General features: G+C 38.4%; 1 protein-coding gene across 44 annotated transcripts in view; it reads right to left on the reverse strand.

Moving 5' to 3' along the window:
- LOC121059350 overlaps window positions 1-26,335 on the reverse strand; it is a 143,204-nt gene that overhangs the window by 15,670 nt on the left and 101,199 nt on the right. For 13 of the 44 annotated variants that reach the window (XR_005814506.1, XR_005814524.1, XR_005814507.1 and 10 more), the window contains 2 exons: window positions 22,543-22,680; window positions 11,431-11,501 (listed from right to left, as the gene is read on the reverse strand). The exons of 7 other annotated variants lie outside the window; for them this stretch is intronic. Coding sequence is in view for 1 of the 37 variants with exons in the window: in XM_040536114.1 (XP_040392048.1) it covers window positions 22,543-22,551 (9 nt within the window). In the remaining 36 variants the exon portion in view is untranslated. Of the gene's footprint in view, window positions 1-4,099; window positions 4,120-8,726; window positions 9,309-11,430; window positions 11,502-20,978; window positions 21,939-22,542; window positions 22,681-23,589; window positions 23,688-26,335 lie in introns of those variants that run through there. 24 more of the 44 variants (XR_005814531.1, XR_005814508.1, XR_005814523.1 and 21 more) reach the window with 9 other exon arrangements.

The raw sequence follows: 26,335 nt of genomic DNA on the forward strand, positions 1-26,335 counted from the left end.
ATTTAACTTGTACATAGCTCAGAATACAAAGGTTATTGTGCTAGTAATCGATTAAAATTATTGATTACAATTGAATAAACTGTGAGGTTTTCCAGAAGGTCAGCCTGACTGTGGCATACCAGATCAGCTTCAGCAGACAGCAAATACAAAGATTTTTATATTATTTTTTTTTCTGATCCAGCAAGTGTTCAGTTTGTCAAAAGCATGTGTTTTGAAAGTAACAGCCACAAGCAGCTAGTCAGCTCAGGTAGGATAGTATTTAAGAGCACAGTAAAAGAACACTTGTTTTGTCCTAAGTTACAATGAACTTACAGTCATACTGTGATAACTCACAGAACCAACATGGAATACCACAACAGCATTAGCCAATGTCTGGACAAAACTTGTATCATATGAACAATGGGGACCTGCTTTCATAGGTAAGTTATTTTTGGCAAACCATATCTACTCTATAGTCTGACATTACTAAATCAACTCCTAGCTCATAACAAACAAACAAAAAATAGGGTTTCAGTCACAGTTCTGCATGCTTTCATTTTTAAAGGTTAGTAAATACTTATTTAATAAAAGCCCGTTTAATTAAGACACTGGCTAGATTCTTCTAGGTTCCATACTTGCATTGTGATAAGAGAAGTTCCCAGATTTTGGTTCCAGCCCTCCCACTGGAACTAACCTGTAGAACAAACTATTACAACACAGAAATCAATACAATTTCATGTTCCTGATTCTGAATTCCATTCGATGGTCAAAGGCGTACTGCCAGGATTGACCAGTAAGGGACAAAATGAACTTGAGACAATCTGGAACAAGAGCACCTGCAGGTTTGCTGTTAGAGGTGAGCAACTGACTAGAAATTTACAGAAGAAGAGAAGCAATCTGCCCACAGATACACATGTATCATATAACCCCTTAAACCAGGCAGACTTAGTAGACGTTGTAGATATTCTTTTTTTCATCAAACAGCCCTCTCACTTGAGCATGCTGCCACAGAAACTTGCTCTTGGCATCCTTTAGCATGAATATGTTTGCTATATTAACAGCTAGTGCTCAACCATTTTCTCCCAAGCCCAGAAGTCTTCTTACTACATCTCTTGGTCTTAATTCACCTGCCACCTCCTCTAAATATTGATAGAGCTTTTAGAACTGTTTTCTGCAATTTAACCTTTCAGACATATCCCATCAGAAAGGCAAACTATCTCCCAGTAGGCTAGTTTTCTAAGCCAAAACTAGCGGGGCTCTGGGCTCTGTTTGGCAACTAACAGAAAAATACTTGTTTGCATTTAGCAACACTCAACACTGTGAATCAGATTTTTTAGTACAAAATCAGTTTACAGACCCTATCCTGTTACTTCATGCTCTCTGCAACAGTTTTACTTCAGCTTCTTGCCTTTTAGAAATCAGGGCTGAGAAATTTTTCAGGAGACTCCAATCAAGGAAAGAATATCTCCAGAGTTTCCCTTAAGCACACTGCTCTTTTAGCGTAGCTTGCTTATTTTTCAAATGATCAATTTAGAGAAAAGGCAGACAGCAATAAAAATAGGTCAATTAACATGAGAAAATTAAAATTAAACAAATAATATGAGAAAATGGAAATACTACGCTGATGTAAAATGACAGTAGTGTGCTTTTGATTGCTTTATGAAAGAAAACAAATCTGTATTATCTGCACACAAAAAAATAGAAAATTATTTAAAGTCTCTAATATCATATTAAGCAGGAAGGCATTTTAAATGATTAGCTTAATTTGTACACTTTGAAAGGGTAAAATAAATGACTAATGTAGAAATGGGTAAAGCATAAGGTTAGAAGCATGGTTGCCATCTGAACTGCCATCTGAATTCACATAGTCTTTCATCTAGTGTGGCTTAGAATTAGAGTAAGGAAGCCAAGATCTGACATTGCTTCAGTTCAGTAAAAAGGCATTTATTTTGGACCTTGATCCCAAATTTATTCTGTAACTCTGAAAACTTCTTTCCTTATTAGAAAACAAAGACGGAAAGAAGGAAATAGCTATTGAAACAGCTTCAGGGCAGCTGCCTAGACTTTTTCATGGTAATTAGTTCTGTTCATAGACTTAAAAAATATAAACAAGTTTCATTAAATACAGATGAATGACATTTTCTACATTCATAAAACTATACATCAGCATTTGTAGGAGGTCATGAAGGCATCTAGTCCTCATCTTAATTAGCCATGGTAGTTTAAAGTCTAAAAAGTAGTGGTAGGGGGGAATCTACTGTTAATTAATCCATTATATTTTTTTCTATTACACTAATATGATGCATATAGGCTTTGAAATATGTAATCCTAATGCCAGTTTCTGTAGTTATAAAAAAAAGGCCTATGCTAACAACGAAGTCCATTTTATGTCTTATATTTTAGTTGACTTTCTATCTTCTCAGTTTAAGGGATGTAGCCTGAGGCCACAGTCATGTCAGTGAGCCACATGTAATACTGGCAATAAGCCAAGTATCAGATTCTTGCAGGAACTAACTCCAAAATAATAATGAAAAAGACCCTGTATACATACATGCTACACACTGGAATGGTAAGTCTACCTCGTGAGTCTCATGCTGTACCTTTTGTAAGATCTTTAGCAGATAACTAAAACCTTATGCAAAAGTTCATATAGGGGGCAACCCTGGTTATACGTGCAGACTAGGGGATGAGACGCTGGAGAGTAGACCCACAGAAAGGGATTTGGGGATTTTGATCGAAAGCAAGCTGAACATGAGCCAGCAGTGTGCCTTGGTGGCCAGGAGGGCCAACCATATCCTGGGGTGCATCAAGAATGGCATTGCTAGTCGGTCGAGGGAAGTGATTGTCCCACTCCTCTCTGTGCGGGTGTGGTCTCACCTTGAGTACTGTGTGCACGTTGGGTGCCACAGTACAAGAAAGACATAAAGCTGTTAGAGAGTGTCCAAAGGAGGGCAGCAAAGATGGTAAAGGGTCTAGAGGGGAAGACGTATGAGGAGCGGCTGAAGTCACGTCTACGGCTTCCTCACAAGGGGGAGTGGAGAGGCAGGTACTGAGCTCTTCTCTCTGGTGACCAGAGATATGACCCAAGGGAATGGCTTGAAGCTGTGACAGGGGAGGTTCAAACTGGATATCAGGTAAAGGTTTTTCACTGAGAGGGTGGTTAAGCACTGGAACAGGCTCCCCAGGGCAGTGGTCATGGCACAGAGCCTGACGGAGTTCAAGAAGCGTTTGGACAAGCTCTCAGACACATGCTCTGACTTTTTTGGTGGTCCTTTGGGGACCCAGGAGTTGGACCTGTGGGTCCCTTCCAACTTGGATTCTATGATATGGTTTATCAAAACATACATAAAAGCAATTGTCTACTTACCTACAAGAAATATTTCTGATTGTACTTCAGTCAAGAGAATGATTCTGTATTGGCCATGTGAATCTCAGTCTGAGCCTTGGCTGATTGCAAGAAGCTGTGCATGTATCATAACAAGACCTGCTGCTAAATGGCTACTTCTCAGTGGAGAATGAATTGTTGTGCTCACAGACATTTGTACTTCAGCAAACTTAGTCATGAGTGAAATGATATTTAATTTTTTGTATCTAGAAAAGCATTTGGGTGGGCAGGACCTATCAGACTGCAAGCTTTCCATCTTCATAGGACAGAAAGATGCTTAGCAGGTATCCTGAGAGGAAACTGAAAATGAGTTAGCCCTGCGCTGTAGTAACAGCACATCACTGCTTTTGAATTGCAGAACGAAGATCAAAGAAACAAACTGCTTTCCCAAACTACTGGAAGGCAGATGCACAAACTTAGGAGATACTTTTACACTATTCATAAAATAATAATAATAATAGTCATAATAAAGGAATGAAAGCACTGAGAACTCCAACACTAAATACATTTTGAGTGAAAATGGATATGCTTTGACTATGTCACACAACATACTAATGCGGAGATCTCCAACATCGCACAAACTAGATGTGCTCACATCAGTGTGGCACTAAGCATGAATAAATTCATTACAGCTGAGTTACTCTTAAGTTCTGATTTGGATATTTTGTGGGCATATCTTCTCACAGGCATCAGCAGCTCAGGCATCTCAACCACAAGCCTGTACTTGTACTAACAGTTCTTGTAGTTTGGCTAACCTGAAGCAAAAGAAATGGAAATCCACAGGATTTGTTTACCAAAAAAAAAAAAAAAAGTAAAATGAAATGTAGAAACAGTTAAACAAATAAAAAGGTATTGAAGAGAAAGAAAATCAGTGAGACATAACTGAACATGGACAGACTTTCAAAGGAAGCGATGGAAGCATGTAGCTGACAAAACACTGTAATACTACACGGAGAATATTTCAATATTGGCATTTGATTTGAAAAGATGACCAGGTAGGTCTGATTTCTCGCTCTTCTAATTTCCACCAAGTTTCTGACCTCTCCCTAATGTGTATTAAGACAACATTTCAAAGATCAGTGCTCTGCATGATTTCCAGAAGCAGTTTGTGCCAATGGAAAGTGAGATATACAGCATCTGAATGAGTACAAGGAAGCTTGATCAAAATTCCAGTCTCATGGTTTGTTCTGAATGCTTGCTGTACTCCTTTCAGATCTGGAAAGTTACAGATTGACATATCTCTGGATTTTTTATGTTGTGATACTTTTCTCCTAGGATCTGTGCCCTACTGGTTCTGGGAAACTTGTGACCTCTGCATTTTTAATTAGAACTTGTAACTTTTTCCATAGCAACATATTTTGATGTCACAAATACAGAATCTGTCAAATCAAATGACTTCCAAGTGCAAAGCTAAGTACTTCTGGTCAAATGAAGTCCAAGTATATAAAAACACTGAGATGCAAGCAAAACTGAAAATAGACAGCAAAGCAAGGACGGAAGTCTTGACCTTGGTTAATTCATAACTTTGATCTTAGTAATTAATAAATCAATACAAATATGAAAGAATTACATTGCATGCTGAAGTAGTTTAGATGAAGAATTCTTAATACTAATTTCCTTGAAGATGAGAACAGATAAAATCCATCTGTCTGATTGGTGTGCCAGTACTCACATGGTACAAAGGAACAACTATTTCCAGGAAATATTATAGCTATGGAAAAATTTTATTCACATGTTGAACTGTATAAGCAGGCAGGGAAAGAAAATGAAATCCTCTGAAACAAAATCTGAACTCAGATTTTAGCAGACCCACAATATTATGAGGAATAATGTGATTCCATATGATGGGTTAAGAAAAACAGTATAACATAACATTTAAATATGTATTTTTTCAAAAACATTTCCTTATGATACATGCCTTGCATGTGCCAAAAATATTTCTTTCAAATCTCAGGAAGAAAAACTAGATTTTTTTGTCATTCAGATACACTATCTGTATGTTATGATAATACATTCACTGATTCTTGATTATAGACACTTAATTGTATCACTGTTCTTGATAGCGGTATAGGCTTTTTTTACATATTTCAATGTCAGTAGAGGCTTGCTCAGAACATTGCCACTTGTCACTTTTTCCTTTCACTTACCAAGAAGGAAACTACCAACATTTCTCTCTAATATGAAAAAATTATAGACAATAATAATATCATTTTCTGATGAACCAGACTTGAGCTCACTCCCACCATAGTCAGTTACTTGTCTTTCCTTTTCCTACATTAAGTTAAGACTAAGCATGGACAAGGAAAGCATCTTTTACTGTCATTACCATTACTGCACATGATAATAACCATTATGTAATGGCACCCATAAGTAATTGTTTGTCAGGCCAGCAGCCAAGAGATATATGATCATCATTTAATAATAATAATAATAATAATAATAATAATAATAATAATAATAATAATAATAATAATAATAATAATAATAATAATAATAATATATCGTATTGAATGAACCCCATCAGGAAGAGAAGACAAGCACCAATGTGGGAAGAAGTTTTTTTTTCTGGGTAGCATTAGACACATGACTACTATCCCTTTGTCTGCACCATCTGTTTCTACTTTTCACAAAAAACACTGGAAAATTAAGCTAAATGCGGTGTGTTTTAACCTTGCATTGCAAATAAGGCCTTCCTGGGGTTCCTGGATCCCTCATCATTGCAGATGCCCTCCCTGAGTGTGCATAGGGGAGAGCAGCACAAAAACATGAGAATTTTCTATTTCCTAGCAGAAATCTGGTGTTTTCCCTCATCTATCTCTGGTTTAAAAGAAAACTGAATAAGTTCAACATTCCAGAAAATGTATTTTGTTAGCCTGAAAGACTATCTGAACTGAGTATTCAAATAGATGACAATACTTACACGATTTAGATTTTCTGCTTTAAAATGAAATGCTTTGTTTATATAAATTCCTAAAATTGTCAGAATAGGTAATTTTTCAAATTATGTGTTTAATCTCCCCAATTTAATAAAAAAATACGTTGCTGTGAAAACTTTGATTTCCAAGATAAAAAATTTTAATTTATTTACAAAACAAGACAATAGTAAATCTTCTGCTACATATAACATTTGCTTAAGTAATCTGACAGCTAATTTGTTAGTATTATATACAAGAGATACAGAAAGAACATCACTTTACTTAAGTGTGCCTTAGAAATAACCATATTATTTTAAAGACAAATAGTAAAAAATGAATGTTTCGGAGTTTAGAGAAACAAAATTTAAAGGATCTTGCCTTCCAAGTATAGACTGCTCAAGTTAATGCCTGTAGCAAAGAAGGCGTCTTGTGTCCAAGAAGCTTGGTGAGAGAAAACTGGCACTGCTTTTATAAAAAAATCTTTAATTTCTATGTTTGCAGTTTTCCCAGCTCCTTCCATAGATCTTGGCTGCCTCAAGGGTCCTAAGGATGCCACAATCTTAAACAGTCTTATAAATCTAGAGAGGGAAATGATCTGTCTCTTGTCTTCAGCAGAGAGCCTTGAAGAATGTCTGTGGGGCTTTACCAGAGAGTTGCTGAAAAAAGAGCCAAGATTCAGGGGTCCCTGACCTTTCCCAGCCCTCCTCCACCAGCATCAGCCTGCAGCCTGCTCTTTAAAAGTTTCTGCTCACCCAGGGAGCAAAATTAGAAATCTTCTCTAGGGACAATCTTTCTTCCACCAAGCCACTCATCAGTGGCTTCCAATAAGGTATGGAAACCAAAACCAAAAAGGAAAAAGTAAGTTAAAAAATATATGTCACTCAGTAAGGATTTCCCACAGCAAAGCATAAATGCCCAGACGCCCACAGAGTCTAACACTACTTTATCAGCAGAGCCCTAGCCTTTAGTTTAGGTTTTCAGTGTTCAGTGTGCACTGTATTGGTGTAGAAAAAGTGCCAAACACTCTGCTGGTGATCCATGCATCTATAAATCATATGTGTAAGCATGTCTGAACTGCGTAACATCAGCACTTAAAAAGTGTTGAGACCCTCTGATCTCCATGACAAGTAAAAACATTCATACAAACATACATTAATGGAATATCTTCTCCAAAATTTTTGGTGTTATGATTGTTAAGTAAGGCTTTTTGAAGGAAAATTATACCATTTCTTGAAAAAAATCCCCGTTAGTATAGTCTCACTTTTATCATAAGTCACCACAGATCAGGGTAAATGTCATAAATACGGAGAAATTTCAAATAAACTAAAAATCAGATTTTAAAAATAACCTGCTGCACTGCACATATTTTTTTGTTCAATTCACTAATTGTCATCAAATAGCCTTTTAAAGTGAATCCTATGAAACAGTGCTTCTCCAATTTGTATGACACCTTGTAATTCCTGTCACAGGTTCTTGTATTAGGCAAGATCAGAGGTTTAGAGAGATTTTGCACCACCTAGTGAGCAGCTGATGCCTGCATCAGCAAGAGGGGATGCAGACACTAGCATGGAGCTCCAGGTACATTATTTTGAATGGGTAAAGTGCCCTCTCATCATAGGATTCACAGAAAGTTTGGAAACTGCTGCCCCAGAAACAGAAGCATGTTAATGTTCTTTCAGCAGCACAGTTCCATCATCTATACCATCAGCATCTCCTCTGTTTGCTTTAGAACTGCTTCCTGCTGGTGCTTTAAACACAGAAGGGAAAAGCCTGGTCTCAAAATGTCATAGAATGATAGAATGACTCAGGTTGGAAAGGACCTTAAAGATCATCTAGTTCCAAACCACCTGCCATAGTCAGGGACACCACCCACTAGTTCAGGTTGCTCAGGGCCTCATCTAACCTGGTCTTGAACACCTCCAGGGATGGGGCATCTACAACCTCTCTGGGCAACCTGTTCCAGTGCCTCACCACCCTCTGAGGGAAGAATTTCCTAATTCCTCCCTAATTTCGTCCTAAATTTAGGTTTCCCAATCTAAATTTCTCTCTCTTTTTTTTTTTTTTTTTAAATTTAAAACCATTTCCATTCTTCTGTCATTATCTGATCGAGCAAAGAGTTACTCTCCATCTTCTTTGTAAGTCCCTTTCAGGTATTGAAAAGATGCATGTGGTCACCTCGGAGCCTTCTCTTCTTTAGGCCCCAGCTCTCAGCCTTTCTTCATAGCAGAGGAGCTCCAGCCCTCCGATCAACTTTGTGGCCCTCCTCTGGACCCGTTCTAACAAATTCACATCCTTCTTGTGCTGGGGCCCCAGACCTGGATGCAGCACTCCAAGTGGGGCCTCACAAGGACAGAGTAGAGGGAGACAATCACCTCCCTTGACCTGCTGGTCACTCTTCTGTTGATGCAGCCCAGGACGCAGTTGGCCTTCTGGGCTGCAAGCACACGCTGACGGCTCATGTCGAGCTTTTTGTCCACCAGAACCTCAAAGTTCTTCTTTGCAGGGCTGCTCTCAATTACTTCTTCTCCCAGTCTGTACTCAAGTCTGGGATTGCCCCGGCCCAAGTGCAGCACCTTTCACTTTGACTTGTTTAACCTCATTAGATTTGCATGTGCCCACTTCTCCAGTCTGTCCAAGTCCCTTTGGATGGCATCCCTTCCTTTTATTGTATCAACTGCACCACTCAGCTTGGTGTCATCTGCAAACTTGCTGAGGGTGCACTCGATCCCGCAGTCTGTGTCATTGATAAAGATATTAAACAATACCGATCCCAGGACAGACTCTTAAGGGACACCACTCATCTCCAGCCTCCACTTGGACACAGAGCCACCACTCTCTGGGTGCAAACCTTCAAGCCAACTCCTTATCCACTGAATGGTCCACCCATTAAATCTGTATCTCTCCAATTTGGAGACGAGGATATCATAAGGGACCGTGTCAAAGGCCTTATAGAAGTCCAGATAGATGACATCAGTTGATCTTCCCTTGTCAACTGATGCAGTCACTCCATCCTATGTCACATCCATGTCCTATGAAAGTAAACCAAAAGCCATAACACAAATCTGCTTTGGGCTGGGACTGTATACAGATCACAATGTTTTCCCTTAAATAATCACCAGAAATACAACAGGATGTAAAAAAAGTACTCTTACACTCTAAGAAATCCTTGCACTATAGTAAGTATCCACTCTTTTTCTGTACCCTTTTAACCTTTTTTGATCTTACACTGACAGTCATAGGTATCCCAGGTACCCAACTGTGCTCTGTTCACAGCTTTAAGTGCCGGTGTCCTGTTTGTCCAGAAATCAATGTTATAAAAACTTCCTGTAAATAAGCAACACAAAAGCAGGGTTTTCCTCTTCCACTCTGCCCTTGGAGGTATAAGGCAAAAACTTGAATGGAAAGAAAGTGCCCATTGTCAAATGTTTCATTCAATGTAAAAGCTGCAAAATCCATATTTAGACTTCCTTTTGCAATAAATTCCAGTTTATACTGTGGCAAATAAATGTATCAAATATTTAATCTCCATCCAACACAAACTGCCTTAAGTAGTGAATCACACCAAACATCTGTTTAGCTAAATATCTTGCTTCCTACAATAATTACTAAAGGATAACCATGGAAGTACATAAGATTAGAACATACATATATTAAAGAGCTCCAGAATCTTCTTTCACCCTCTAGAAACTTGCATTTTAGGAATTTCTTAGATTGGAAGACAGCATTGGTCCTCTCTGGATTTCTTTTCCAAGAATGGGTTCATTATCCCTTGAACTAGTGCTAACTTTCCATACCCATGATATTCTGCAGCTAAGAGTTCACAGCTGAGCTGCCTGTAATGTGAAAAATAGTCATTTTCTCTTTACTCTAAGAGTGTCTTTTGTTGCCCCCTACTTTTCATGTTGTAGAAAGCACACAAGCATTACCTTTGCAATGTTTCTCATGACTTACCACAATCCTGTCAAGTCTCTCCCTTTTTCTCCATTATTTTATTCCTTTTCAGACTGAAGTGTTTAATTTTATTAAACTGCTTCTGCATTAAAAATAATTGCATACTCTCCATTATCTTTCTCAAGCTCTCTCAGTTCTATCTTCCTTCTGAAGCAGTAGAATGAGAACTACATATGCATGCAGCAGCAACTTTACAGTGATACAAGAATTTGTTCTGAATTTTTAACAATCACCTTGCTTTTTTTGACCATTACTGAAAATTCAAAAACAAAAACCTTAAAACGTCTGTAACTATTGTATTTTATTTTATTTTTCTGGTTTTAATTGTAAGCTCAGAGCCAACTACTGAACATGTAAAATTAGGCAGACTTGTGGGTTTTTTTGTTTGCTTGTTTGTTTGCTTTTAAATCCAGATGCTTCATTTCACATTTCCTACATTGAACTTTATCTTCTATTCCATTTGTTGTAACCCAGACATGTAATGGAACAAAGTTTCCCTGTAATTCTTCAGAGAGATTGAAGACAAGAGCCTACCATGAAAATGCCATCTCCTTGTTATCTTCCCACTCCCATCCACTTATGAATGCTGATAAGCCTGGGTTCTAGACCCATGGAGGACTTTCTGGAAGATGACTATTTTATTATGCCTCGTTGCCTACTTTCTAAGCCAGTAATTTTAACGTGTAAGGACCCCTACTCTCATATACCATCATAGCCTAGTCCTTTCAGTACTCAACTGTGCTTTCTGAAATATCTCATTATGATTTTGATATAACTTCAGAGTAGAAAAAATATATAGTGTTTTTATTTGGTTTATTTTAAGTGCATTTCCCATTACCAGGCTTTAGAATTAACAGGATTTTGCACATTGACTGATCAGCAATAACTATATGCCTTTTACTCCAAGCAAGCAAGATAGCAACATAGTTTCTTTCCTGCTCTGTAGCTTCAGTGCTAAATGCTTCTATTGCAGGACAAACTCCGTATACTGCAATCCCATAATTCAAGTATGCAGAAGAGAAGTGTAACTAGGGAGTGTTTAGTCAACCAAAAGTAGCCGAAGTTATAATTTATATAGCTACACTACTTACAGAACTTTCATAATTAAATGCCTTAGCATTAGACTGACACATACTACTGTACATAATTATAGTTTATATAGCAACATTAAATATTTATAGATATGTAGTTATGAACTACCTGTCACCAGAGTAAGTTCAGTTCATGGAGACATCACACTAAGGACAAGTGAAATATTACTTGGAAGTCCCCTGAAACAAGAAGAAAAAACATGGTGTTGAGGTTAATTCCCTCTGTCCCTTACTACCACAAGTAGTTAATTTCCAGCTTATAGTCAGGGAGACTAAGATAACTGATTTTACAGATGATTCATAAATATGCAGATTGCACAGTCTCTGAATTATGCTTTGTCAGTCAGTGGAAACCAATACTGTCTGCTCAGAGAAAGATAAATTCCTGCATAACATACAGCTGTGGTTAATACACCATGGCGGAAGGGGAAAGGGGAAGAGAAAGAGGAAGGGGAAGGGAAAGGGGAAGGGGAAGGGGAAAACATAGGTTCCATAGGCACCTACCACCAGACCAGGCTGCCCAAAGCCCCATCCAACCTGGTCTTGAACACTTCCAGGGATGGGGCATCCGCAGCCTCTCTGGGCAACCTGCTCCAGTGCCTCACCATGCTCTGAGTGAAGAATTTCTTCCTTATATCTAATCTAAACCTACCCTCTTTTAGTTTAAATCCATTACGCCTTGTCCTATCACTACATCTCCTGACACAGAGTCCCTCCCAAGCTTTCCTATAGGCCCCCTTCAGGTGTTGGAAGGTTGTCCAGGCTGAACAACCACAAATCTTTAAGCCTGTCTTCGTAGGAGATATACTCCAGCCCTTTGATCAACTTTGTGGTCCTCCTCTGGACTTGTTCTAATAGGTACGTGTCTGTCCATCTTCTGCTGGGGGCATAAGAGCTGAATGCAATAATCCAGGTGAGGTCTCACAAGAGCAGAGAACAGGGGGAGAATCACCTTCTTTGCCCTGCTGGCCATGCTTCTTTCGATGCAGCCCAGGATATAATTGGCTTTCTGGGCTGCAAGTGCACCTTGCCAGCTCATGTTAAGCTTTCCATCAACCAACACCCCCAGGTCCTTCTCATCAGGGCTGCTTCCAATCCATTCTCCGCCCAGTCTGTATTTGTGCTTGGGATTGCCCCAGCGCAGGTGCAGGACCTTGCACTTGGCCTTGTTGAACCTCATGAGGTTCACGCAGGCCCATCTCTCAAGCCTGTCCAGGCTTGATGGATGGCATCCCTTCCCTCTAGCGTGTTGACCGCACCACACAGCTTGGTGTCATCAGCAAACTTGCTGAGGGTGCACTTAATTTCACTGCCCATATCACTGACAAAGTTGTTAAATTGTGCTGGTTCCAATACTGACCCCCTGAACCACTTGTTACTGATCTCCACCTGGACACTGAGCTGTTGACCGCAACTCTTTGAATGCAACCACCCAGCCAATTCCTTACCCACTGAGTGGTCCATCCATCAAATCCATGTCTCTCCTATTTAGACACAAGAATATCATGAGGGATAGTGACAAATGCTTTTCACAAGTCTCTCCAGACAATTTTAAATCAATGATTTAAGCACCTAAGCTTTGTGTGGTTCATCTCAACTTTGGAATTCAGGACCATGTGCTAGAAGTAAATGTACTGCAACACATGGGGAACTGCAGCATACTGCATTTATGTCCAGTACTGTCTCAGTTTTTATTATACCTGTCCAGGAAGAAGGGTCAAGCTGAATTTCTTTTCTGTATATGCATAATAACCCACATCTCCCATCTTCTGAAAGTCTTTTCACTGCCAAACTGATAAGAGAGGTGGGCACTAATACAAAGCAAAGCCCACCCCATAGTTTATAAGGACGTCTAACATACCGACCATTGTTAAGAATAAGATTGTTCGATCTCTAGAGACTTTACAATTAACTTTAACATTAACAATAAAAGATTGAGATTATAGCTGATGGTAGTGCAGTAGATGCACAGAATTTTATCCACATTGCTGTTTTAAGATTAGACATCCAAACTTTGCCCTCTGATTTTCCTGAACTTTGAATCTGGCTCTTAATTATAGTCTTTTGAATATGAAAGACCATATTAAAATGACACATATTATTTGGGCTGTATGGGAGGTGAAATTTTTGGCAGCATTAAATTTTTAAATAACTTCTTTATGTCCAAAATTCCTTACTATTTATTTTGTAGTTGTGTATCCATATCCTCTGGGAGTCTTGGTCTGAGAACTTTCTGCCGTGGTTTTGTTTGGTATTTGAATTAGAATTTTCTTTTTTGTGTCATTCAGTCATTCCTCCCACACACACACAATTGAAGTTTGGGTTTCTTCCCCTGTTTGAAGAATCTCTTATCAGACAGTAATCCCCTGAACCTACAGACTAACCTTCCTTGCATATTTAAAGCCTAAAATTTGAAATCAATTAAATGAGCAATAAAGGTGAAACTATGACACTATTTGAAAATAAATTTTATAGAGATGGATTAGCTGCCAATGTTTCAAGAGCTATATGGAATTTGTTTTCATCTCATAGTGGTAGTTAGTGAATCTTACCTTTCTTTTCAGAGGAATGACTATGGGAAATTATCTGCTAATACTATATGGCTTTAAGGTCCTCTTCCAACCTAAACCATTCTATGATTCTATGGGTAAAATATACCGTTCTATCAAAAGTTGAACCTGATGATCTGCTACAATACAGTTTAATTTTGTAGAAGGAAAATCACTGTTCATCAGCATATTAACTCCTCAGAAATGCCACTCTGTACTTTGCTTTTTCTGGACATCAGGAAGAGGTTCTTCACCGAGAGGGTGGTCGCACACTGGAACAGGCTCCCCAGGGAAGGAGTCACTGCACCAAGCCTGTCTGAATTTAAGAAGTGATTAGACTGTGCACTTAGTCACAGGGTCTAAACTTTTGGGTAGACCTGTGCGGTGCCAGGAGTTGGACTTGATAATCCTTATGGGTCCCTTCCAACTCGGGATATTCTATGATTTTGTGATTTTCTTGCCTGTATGGACGAGTGCATAGTCTAAACAGAGACAATCATCCTTTGTGTTGTTTTTTTTTAAGTGGAAGGCACTGCAGAATTCCTTTAATTAATCACTGTATGCAAATAAGAAGCATAACTTCAGAGTATGCAGAAAAAGAAACAAAAGTTGCTGTGTCTGGAAAGCTGCAGACCACAGAATAGTTTGACACACAGTAAAAAAAAGAAAAGATGAAAAAAAAAAAAAGATGAAAAAGAAATAGACACCAGCAACCTGTGATACATAAACAGATATTTACATTTCAATCTAATTATATTTGGAGAGCCACAGGTATATTCTAGACAGTAGATTTTTCCTTTACCAGAAACAGTATCCAAAGAAAACCAGAGAATGCTGTACATCAGTTTTCCTATCCTTAACTTACTTAATTGCTACACATTTTACACTACCTCCTGTCCTTTTAGATATTTCAAGAGACAGCTGAATATTGTGAAATGTGATTGCAATTGTAAATAAATGAATAAAAAATCATTTCCTTCAAAACATTGTCCTAAACACCTATGTAACAGATGCTGATGCTTTGCCTTAAGGTTAAAATAGATGCATTCAGCATCTGTTACTGAGTCACCATGGCAGAGATTAGATCATGTTTGTGTTTAGATTATCTGCTATAAACACATCTGGGTGATTGTCCTGGGATTAATTTGTTGAAGTCTGACATTTGTGTGCTATCACCTTATTATTATCTGGTCCTCACAGGGTTTATTGGCAATTCCATAACTAACTCCCCCATACAACTAAAGGAAGGGAAATATTGAAAGGTCAGACTTCTTAAGTCATCTTCACCATGTGCTTAACATTTAAATCACAAAATTCATGAAATAACTGTAACCACAGGCACAAAAGATAAAGGACAGAAGCTCTTTTCCGTTTATGGTTCAAAACACCTTCTCACACAGAATCTGGCACTGATTCTTTTCCCAGCTGCACAAGATTTATTTCCCATTCTCTTTCAACATGCCAGAAACTCAGCCTCTAGCTAAAGTTTGCTAAGACAACTATTTTTGACTTCTCTTGACGAAGCTGTTGCACCACATTCTAAACACTTGCTCTTTCCACCACAAGAAACGTTCAGGCAAAAATAGCAGCATGCTGGAGTGCATGTGGGGCGCTAGAGATGCATACAGAGTTTATAGTATTATGTCTGCTAACTCATCTCTGAAAAATTCTCAACCATTCTTTACTAGAACACAGCGTTAGTCCACATATAATTAAATACAAAGCAGTGATGAGGCAGAGGTACTCAGAGAACAAAATCTTCTTAAAACTAACAGGCCCAACTGTTATTATTTCCTTTCACATTATGTCAGTTTATGTCACTGTTGTCAGTGGGAGTGTGAAATACTAATAAGTACAAGTTATAGTAACTTACTGGAGTTTGCCTTGTAGCGAATTGGGAGCTTACCTGCCTGTCATGAAGTCCAAAGACAGTCATGTTATTTATTTCATGGAGGTAAAACTGTGCACTGAAGTCTGAAAACTGTAATATTTTGTGTAGTCCTGCCTACATACAAAATATCCTCAGCTTCCAAAATTCACTTAGTATCAGGAGATCTTTGAACAGGTGCTCAGTTTCATATATTTTACATATATCAAACAATCCACACTAGAATTAGAACCTTTTAACCAGTGTGTAAGTGACATTTTAATGTAAGCAGATTAAGCATCTGGATCCCTTCATTTTGTTACTTGCATCCACAAAAATTGTAGCAGAGCATCATAGGCCTTTAGCAGAGCAGGATGAGGTTGGAAAACTTCTGGCTATTTTTAAATATATTTTAAATATTAGGTTTTTATGGCATTTTTGATATGTAAGCCTCAGATTGTGGCAAATGATCATATAGAATCAAAAAACAAGTGGGGAGGGTAAGGAAGGGGAGGGGAAGGGAAGGGACAAGGTCAGACCTGTAAAGGAAGTTAAGCTCTAAGGAATAAGCAACGTTGCTTTGTGAAGACCCTCCAAAAAAAGAAATTACAAGATTCAGTGCTCTCAACATAGACTATGGAGACTGAATGACCTCTATGACTTTGACAAAAATTACAAAAAAGTGTATAAATCCGAACAAAACCCCCTACATAATGCAAAAACTTATCAGTGGTAGTTCAAATAGACATCAAACATATAATAGGGTATTAAATGTAATATTATCCATGTGTCATCTTTAAGTCAATGCCTACAGTTGTCTAGGACAGGAGAGCAACAAAAGCTGAGGCTTATATTCTAGGGACAAGATTAAATTTAAATAAGAAGCCATACCTTGCTTGCTTTTTTTGTTACTTGGGAGCTAACATGAAGGTACTAATTTAGTTTGCAAACTTTCTCACTGTAATACACTCAGTACTAAATTGAGAACCATTCTTGAAACCTCAGAGATGAGGAAATGAGCAGGAGTAAACAGTACCTCCCTTTTCTTATATAGGTTCATTGCAACTTTTTTGAAATACTGACAGTTAGGGAATAGGGTGCAACCACTTAAAAGGCGTCATCTGTTGTGAGGGAAAACTATGCAGTCACATCTCAGTTTTAAAAGCTTCCTATTTTACTGATTTACTCAGAGATGGTAGCTGGAAAAGAATATGGTCTTCTGAAAGTGCCTGCTTTAGTGCACAGCCTCAGAAATGCATGCAGACAACACTAATTACAATAATACAAACACATCTAAATCTGTAACTGAAAGGTTAGACAAATGCGTCAGTTTAACACATCTCTTATCTCAGTACAAAAGGTCTATAAATACTATAAAACTCTCAGAAGAAATTACCAGAGCCCCTCCTTCCCAGCGGAACTGGAACGAGTCACACCTGACAACTCTCCCAAAGTAAAGTGTTGGAAGCTGTTTTTGCAGCAGGTGAAGGAAAATACAAGTTTAGGTGAGGAATCTGTCACAGATCTGACATGGCCTCCAGCAAGATAAAGGAAGGCATGAGACAACTTGTCTAAGAGTCTGGTTTCACTCAGCAGGAGGGCAATGAAAGTGTTTTTAATGTCAGTCAAATCCATTCCTCACACTGAGTGAGCTACTACAGAAACAGGCAAGGTCCAGCTAGGGAATTGATGCATTTTGACTGTGATGGTGCCACAGTGAACATTTCACTTTAGCGCCAGCTTTGTAAAATTCAAAATCTGGGTATTTGTCTATGCTGTTTGCCTTCTCTAATATTTTCCAGTGTGGCCTACTGACTTTAACAATCAACATAACCTGCTTCTTTCTGCAGACACTAATTATTACTTACTTCTGCAGTTTTACAATGCAAAACAAAAACAAAATAAAACAAAGTAGCTTATGAAGCGCACAACAAGTATAAGACTTAATATATTGAATTAGTTTCTTCTCATTTAATACTGGTGAGGACAAAATGACTCCAGGAACGCATTTGGTCCTAAAGCTTCAACGTCACTGAAATCCTAATCTTTAAAAAAACACTGGAAGATGAACTTTGACTGTATAAACCTTTAAATAAAAATAGCATTTTTACTAATATATTCTTCCCAAGTGCCTACTTCTTCGTAGTATGTTTCCCATCCTAATACTGTATGTTTTTGCAGCTGGCAATTGACACTGCCAATGAGCCTTTATGTTCAACGTTATTTAATATATTCCCATCAGAAAGTTATTTTTACTTTTCAGTTTCAGTATCTTCTTGTAGTGTCCTGCATATAATGTTCATGTTGTAATTTTCATTTTTTCCCATAGGATAAATAAATAAAGATTCAAACAACAATATTGAAAGAATTTAGGCTTATTTGCTGAGAGAAAAATAATATATAGAATGGAAAACTGCTTTATTCTACCAAAAGAAAAAAAAAAAAAAAAACGAAACTTTATGCTTCAGGTGTCTAAACAGGAGATAACTGATACAACACCATCTCAATGAAACATCTGCATTTAATTTTATAGGTATGGGAAGATAACATGTTCAGTTATCACCATACATGGTAGGATGAAAACTCCTCAAAATATTGTCTCACCCGATAGAACAATCTCTTAAACAACTACAAGTGGCCCTTCAAAACACAGTCTATGTGGATCTGTGTGCACATGCCATTTTTCCATGAATCTGGCATTTCCTGGCCTAGCATTAGGTGCTGTGGCTAAACCCATGCCACCCTAAATTCCCTTAATGTTTCAGCAACAGGCTTGTAGGAGGTCACATTATCCCTTTCCTGTGATGTCACAGCCACAGGGTGATGCGTTGGGAACCTTCAGGCTCACATCTGAAGGGAACACCAGCCAGTTTTAGGGCTCAGGACCATTCTTTACACCAGTGGCATTTAAGGCCAGTGGTCTCACAATCCTGTCTAGAATTTCACACATATTAGCCTCAAAACACCCAGCAAGATGGAATCAGACCCACCTGAGACTATGGCAGCAGCCTACAAATGGTTCTTTCATTTACTCTTCCACTATTCTTTGTTTATGAAACTATAATCGGCATTTTGCCCATATTGCTCACAATAACATGGGCTCATTTACTGTGTTTGAAGAGTAGATATTTACATATGTCTGCTCAGGTCATATCTGCCATTGCTGCATTACAATAAAATACAAATTCCATTTCTGCTAACAACTGAGTAAGTATACTCTCTCCCTTCCCCTTGACTGAGAAAATTTTTATTCACACACAAGCAGTATAAAATACTGTGACCCCTTTAAAAATCTTCAAGACAACACTTTCTGCTGAATTAGAAAAATAATCTTATGTGGCTACAGAAATAATGTTTGTGTTTTATCAGTGTTGTTCCCGCCAAAGGCTGGATTATCTGTTTCACATCCATTTAAACACAGGAAGGTTATAACAGGTCAGACAGCAATCTGGACTTCATTGGCTGGGAAAACTGACCTCATAAGTCTGATTTGATACATCTGTCCTTTCAGCTGTCTGCGTATATGCCCATGCATTCAGCTGGCCATGTGCCTGCTCAGTGGAAGATCAACTCCTGTGGCTACTGCACGGAGGATTTTCCAAGTCTTCCTCTTTGCTACAGAAGTAAATACATTTGAAAGAAGTGCAGAAAGGAAGACATATTTATAGTTGCTTGTAGGTGCCTAAAAGAGACAATGTAGTCCTACGATGAACAATCAGGAAACCATTGAAACTATCTTGAGTAATGTTGACTATGCTTGTCCAACTATTTTTGTAAACAGACATTGATGTTACTCTCATTGCCATAATTTCTGAGTACACATGAGAGTCTATGGATGAAGTACATCACTATATAATGTTGCAACTTGCATTGTATATACCTGTCAGTTTCCACCAGAGCAATAAAAGATTGGTAACTATCACTTGAACACAGTTAAAAACAATTAACTTTCAAAGAGACCAAGTGTAAAGAAATGAAGGACTGAAACTAACATTGTATAACTAGAAAACAGGTATTATGATGATTACACTTATTAAAGGTATACAACTTGCTGGACTGCATTTTCAAGAGTGAAATGTCTCAGTGTGTTTATCACCAAAGACACATGAAGTCTGTGGCTCTTCAGCAAAATTCATACATATAACTACGAGTTTTTTGAAGGGAGTCCCCAGCAATTTCTTTTTCCTGCAGTGTTCTGACCATTCCATGTGTTAGGCCTATCCATAGAAGCTTACATTATTTGTTTTCCATCAGTAATAAACCAACTTAAAATAATTAGTGATATAAGACAGAGAGAAAAGTACATTTTGCTTATTGTCTTTTCAAAATGAAGACTGTTAATCTACTTTAATAAAAGTCCCTATAAGAACAGGCAATTATTACAACAGTTCATACTCGATCAAGATTTCTTCTTTCTGTTGACTTCCACTAATCTCTAGGAGCCTTGATGTGAAACTTCAGAACTGCTGCTATTATACTTAACCTGGAAAAGTGACGCCAGATGATAGAGGTAGGAACAAATGATAAATATGGTGATTTTAGAACATTTCCTTCCTGCCTGAGATTTTCTTTATCAGTAGACACAGATGTAATTTCATGATTGATAAACATTTATTTTCCAAATGTCTGACTTTGTTGCTAAATGCATATAGATGCAGTAAGATATACACCTATGAAGCCTGGCATCTGCACTGATTTATGTTTGTTACAGGCACCGGTGTTTAACTTCATAGTGGGAGAGCAGAGGATTAAAAAACAGATTAGCTTCCACACTATGGATGAATTCAGCAGTCCAGCTGCTTACAAGCAAATTAAAGAATAGGCTCATGTTATTGATCCAATTTTCTGCTATGTGCTGAGAGCATGCAGCAGTTTGATCTGATTTTACAATGACTCCACTTCCAACATCCCTTCTAGTAGTGCATCATAAGATAAGAATATCATGGGAACAGCAGCTGATAGAATAATCCACCCATTGATTTCTTCTCCCTGTTTACTCCCAGTGTTTTAATTGAATTTTGTGGTTCAGCATTTCAGGCTGTGCTTTCAGAGTCAACTGGAGTACAAAGTAAAGCAATGGGAAAAATCAAATTCTTGAATTTTGTCCAAATGGTATTGGACAAAAATAGACTCAAAGATTCTCATTGCAAATTTGACTCTGGAATGAAGGTTGTGGGGTTTTGTTGTTGTTGTTTTGTTTTGTTTTTTGGTGGTGGTGGGTTTTGTTTTTTTGTGTGTGTGTTTTATTTTTGGTGGTAGTGGTGGTGTTTTTTGTTTTGTTTTGTTTTGTTTGTTGCGCTGGTTTGTGTTTTTCTTCTTTTCATGCAGCTCTTCCTTGCAATAAGGGCAATGTGAAAAGGAGAATACTGGGAAAGAGAAATTTTCTTGTTCCCAGCAAGCAGGTTAAAATTTTAAGGGAGCTGGAGGTTTTGAAGAACTCACTCTTTGACACAGAAGTCACAGAAGAAACATACCAGAGTGGGACGAGTTGCTGTCAATCACCTCTTAAAAACTTTCTTTGGCTTGGTTTTCAGTCTCTCATCAAGGCACTATGCAATTGCTAATAATTGCTGGACATATAAAGGCATTACAACATATAACACTAAGAGAAACAGAAACATTTAAAAATAGATATTAACAGTTCACTTCCACTCCAGGATTGGGAAGTCTTCCCCATGCTTTATTTAAGCTTCAGTTAAGTAATAGTGTTTTCCACCACCTCGAGAACACAGTCCTGTATCACTCCTCCTGCTTTACCTGGAGAATGTCTTCAAGAATTCAGAAGAGAATTCAGCTGAGATTTACAAATATCCTCACAGATTATGGATGATAAATTCCATTTGAATTTCTCCCTACTCTCCAGTGTTCTATGCGAACTACAGGTAACTAATGCCCTTTCCTATTTAGAAATGCTGTAACAAAGATGCAGGTTCATTCCAAAATGACAGTGTGAGAACTGTGATATATACTTTTTCAAAAGTTCAAGCAGCTAAGGCACTGAAAGGCCATTATGTAAACAGAAAATATACAATGAAAAGAAAAAGGAGCATACACAACTTTTCATGTTGACCACAAAGTTTGTACAATGACTTTGGGCCCACAAAACAGTTGCACTCATAAAATCAAGATTAAAGCTGAAGAATAAGGCAGGCACTTTGAATATTCTGTAAGGTATCCTGGACCTCCAGCACTCCTTAGTACCTGTTGTTTAGAGGAAAAATATTAAGCATATGTACAACAAAAGATTTGTAAGTTTGAGATCTGCTTTTAATATAGTAACAGTTCTAATCCCTAGGTTAATTTCAAAGCAGAATGACTTTACCCATCTGACGGCTAACAATTTGGAATGATACAAATTTTGGAAGGGGTTATGGAATGACAATGCAACACAAAATTGTATTTGAATGTCGTGAGGAAAATATTAAGAGGAAAACCCACCCTTCCTGCATAACGAAGAATATTTTTAAGACATGACGTGGTTCCGCATTTCAAAATGACCACAGCATAGTAAGGCCAATGGTGCCAAGACACATAGAAGAACGGCAAGAACTCATGCAGTTCTGAGCCTTCAACATTGCACATCTTGGCTATTCATGCAGAAGCCAGGGATAACACTACCCACAAGGCAGCTACACATCCATGTCTAGTCACCAACAGAACGGTGTGGTCTTTCAGGATACAAGAAAGAAGATAAAATGAGGCAAGAGCCTTCAGCAGTATTGATTATCTGCACATTTTTCTAAATAGGAATCATAGCGTGGATAATCAAAACACCTTTTTATGTTAATGACTGCTCTAATCTTACCTTCTTCATTTTTGGAAGGGGGATATGACACACTCATTGCATCAAGGAGAAACACTATCTTGTCTATACCCCAGGTTAGAACTGGTAGCTGTCTCTCCTTTGGGGGTCATCTGGTCCACATGGGGTTTCTTCTGTCATCTGAAAGGGACCCACATGAGTTTCACACTCTGGGCTCAAGATGAGCTAGCCAAAACATGCATTTTCTACTACTGCTTCCAGAACAACATTCTCATTGAAACACTGTGTAATTCACCAGACCTGAGGCAGTGCCAGCTAGCCTTCTGAAAAAACATCCTAAGCAATCACAGAGAAATAATTTAAATTTGCTTTCTAAATGTGTTTGTAGGCCCTGTTCTTTTCACAGAGTTTACTGTCAGAAGAGCAAAAAGGCTTTCTCAAGGAATGCCATTCCTGCACACTCTCCAGCTTGGCACCAACCACCCTCCAGCCTGTAACCATCCTTTTTTTTCATACGTAACCTAGCTTCATCCAGAAAGTAGCAGGCAGGTCCAGGAACGCCCCATCACTTAGTATCACACCCAGGGAGAAAGCACAAGGAGCACGTTAAAAACATGGGCAAAGACTGCTGTGATTGTCAGTCAGGATGGAGACTTACCACAAAGTATATCAGTTAATTTTCTTGGTATAGTATTAATGTAATCTCTCTCTCTACAGCTTTTTACTGTCTTCCCATTCCTCTTTTCAATGAGCAAAACATAAAACAAAATCCATCTCTTCATGGTCACTTAGGACCTATCCTCATGCAGACTACCAGCTTTCAGCTGTCCTCATGCAGAATACCAACAGACACTTGTTTATCATTGATTGTGATGCAGCGTTCACCTCTGTGCAGTACAAACAAGAAGTTCTCTTCTCTTTCCGATGCTCTTCCATTTGCACAGGAAGAGCATGGCTGCTAGTTGAGCGCCCTGCTTCAGATCACTCCTTGTCTCAGTACTTACAAATGGAAAGATGATGTATTGTGCCAAGTGTATATCCTATTTTGAAGACCAGTAGTTTTTCTTACACTCACTAGGCATTATTCACATGCATTCTCCTAATTGTTTCCAGGCTCTTTCTTCAGACAAAGAGAACTTCCATGTCAGAGCTTTGCCCAAAAGCATTTTCTCCCTGATGTCTTTGAACTAGAGACCATTAAGCAAAGGTTCAATTAGTCAAAGGCAGTCTCTTCTGACACATAATGTGCAAAGAGATGTAAGCTATATCAGTCCCCCACAATTTTATATTGTTCGGGTTGATAGAAGCTTTGCTTCAGGCAGGTATCAAATACTGAACGGCAATCACTATGGAAGAGAGGAGTACTATTCCTGCCTTAGAGAAAATAAGAACCCTCTTTGCTAGGGCAACAAACCCTGTAAAAAGGCTTGTGGGCATGTCCTGTGAGGAAAGACTGAGGACACATGGGTTGTCTAGTCTGGAAAAAAGAAGGCTGAGAGGTGACCCCATTAATCTCTACAACTTCTTGGGCAGGGGAACTGGAGAGGGAGGTGCTGGTCTCTTCTCCCTGCTAACCAATGACAGGACTCATGGGAATGGCACAAAGCTCAGCCAAAGGAGGACCAAACTGAGCTTTAGGAAAAAAATTCTGTATTGTGAGGGTGGTCAAACACTGGAGCAGGCTTCTTAGAGCGGTGGTTGATGGTCCATGCCTGTCAGTATGCAAGAGGCATTTGGACAATCCCCTCAATAATATGCTTAACTTTTGGTTAGCTCTGAAGTGGTCAGGCAGTTGGACTTGATGATCTTTGAAGGTCCCTTCCAACTGAACTATGCTATGCTATGCTATTCTATTCTGTTCTGTCCTGTCCTGTCCTGTCACGGGTGTACCACAGATAATTTTCAGACTTGTGAAGTAGTATATACTTTAAAAAAAAAAAAAAAAACATAAAAGATGCAAGTAGAATTCTTTAATAAATACTTGACAGAAGGCTAACTATATGTGATTTTAAAGGAATTTCAACAAGTGACTAGGAGCTCACTGCAACACTTATAATGTGTATACTACAAGACTATGCAGATGAAGTCCAATTTCTTGTTTGGTATTCATCCCCTGTGAGATAATTAATTAATTGATTCCAGGTATAAAATACTGTGCAAATCTCACAGTGGTAATATTCCCACATCATCTGAAGTCTCTTATTCTTCAACAGTTCATAGAATACGGGTAGATTTTTTTGCTGAGCGCTACATAACTGCATTATATAAAGCTGCTGCTAGCAATATCAAAAAGTATTAAAAGTTTAACTAAGACAATGTGTTTGAGAAGAATTTGCTTTCTTTGGAGCTGGAATGTCCCCATAAAAAGGCATGATCTGTACTAGACTGAGCTGTCCAATGATCTGCAAACACTGAACACTGTGTCCTGGAGTAAACTCTGCTTTCTTCAAACCCAAATTGGTTTGGATTCCTCCAGTGCATGCAAACAGCATTTTCAAATAATGCTAATGCTACTTGTCTTAAAAACCTGCATTTTGATTTGTACGGTTGACTTTCACAGATGTACTTTCAGTTTATAGTACTGCAAGTCTACTGACAGTGCCACAGGGCCTCTTAACAAGGGGAGGGGAAGTGTGTGAAAGTGTCCCTGAAAAGCATAACCGATCCTGTTTTCAAGACAAAATCCATTATTGTGATTTGTCAAAAAAGTGGTGTTTTTTTTTTGTTTTGTTTTGTTTTCCTCAGATTCTCTCTCTTTCTGCTAGTCCTTGGAAAGTAATATTATTCACATAGATCTGTGCAGCACAAAAATATAATTAGACCTATGCATACTTTTACTTTCTCCCTCTGCCAACACAGACTCATGTGGCTACTAGACTCTTTCTGAATATTTTGCTTCTCTTGAGTGCTTCTCTCCCTCTCTCACCTGCACTTTCACCTCTACTTCACCTCATCCCTTGCAGTGTCCCACATCTCTTCTACTGTTGTTTCACTGTTTTTCCTTAAAGCTTTGTATTCCCTCATCTTTCTCACCTATCTTTCTTGTTAATACTTGCAGTCCCACATTAGAGAACAATGTAAGAAAGTGCACGACACATAAGAGGGTGTCAGTTGAGAGCTTCAACTGACTGCTTATGAAGACTTCGAGATTTTAATTTTGCAGAATCTGAGATTTACCTGGCAATACAGTGGATAAAATCACAGTGAAGACAACGTCTGTATTACCAAACGGAAAACCCTGTGCTTGAGTTTTACGATCCTGCCAGAAGTTGACTCCATGCCTGGTTTTCCTCACAGTAAAACTGAAAAGCTGCGCCTTCATTCAGTTTCTTGCACAGAGAACTATGCCTTTCACTGCAGAACAACTTAACATACATAAGCACTCCCAGATTGCCCCAGTCCGAAGGTACCTCTGGCCTGGAGTTCTGTCTCCAACAGTGAACAGAAGACGATGTGTAGAAAACAAGTGCAAGAAACAGAGTAAGTGTAGAGCAATTACTTCTTTGATATACCCTCCCAGTTTACTGCCTTTTTTAGTAGTAAAGACAAGTTGTAACATTGGCAAGGAGTCACAGCTTTTTATACTTTCACCATTTCTATTATTTGTCACACAATACAGAGCTCAGGTCCTGGAAGACAAGTATAATATGAAATGCTTCTACATCATTGCTCTAAATGTAATTGGTTGCACTAAATTTCAGCCTATCCCCAAAGACTCTTTAAGATTTCTCAGTAAGGACAAGAAGATACCAGACACAGAAATGGTGCAGAGCAAGTCCATCCTTTCAGTATGCTGGTGTCAGGACATGATCCTTCCAACAGAACACATTCTTTA

This window comes from Cygnus olor, chromosome 24 (genome assembly GCF_009769625.2).
Source record: "Cygnus olor isolate bCygOlo1 chromosome 24, bCygOlo1.pri.v2, whole genome shotgun sequence".
NCBI lineage: Eukaryota > Metazoa > Chordata > Aves > Anseriformes > Anatidae > Cygnus > Cygnus olor.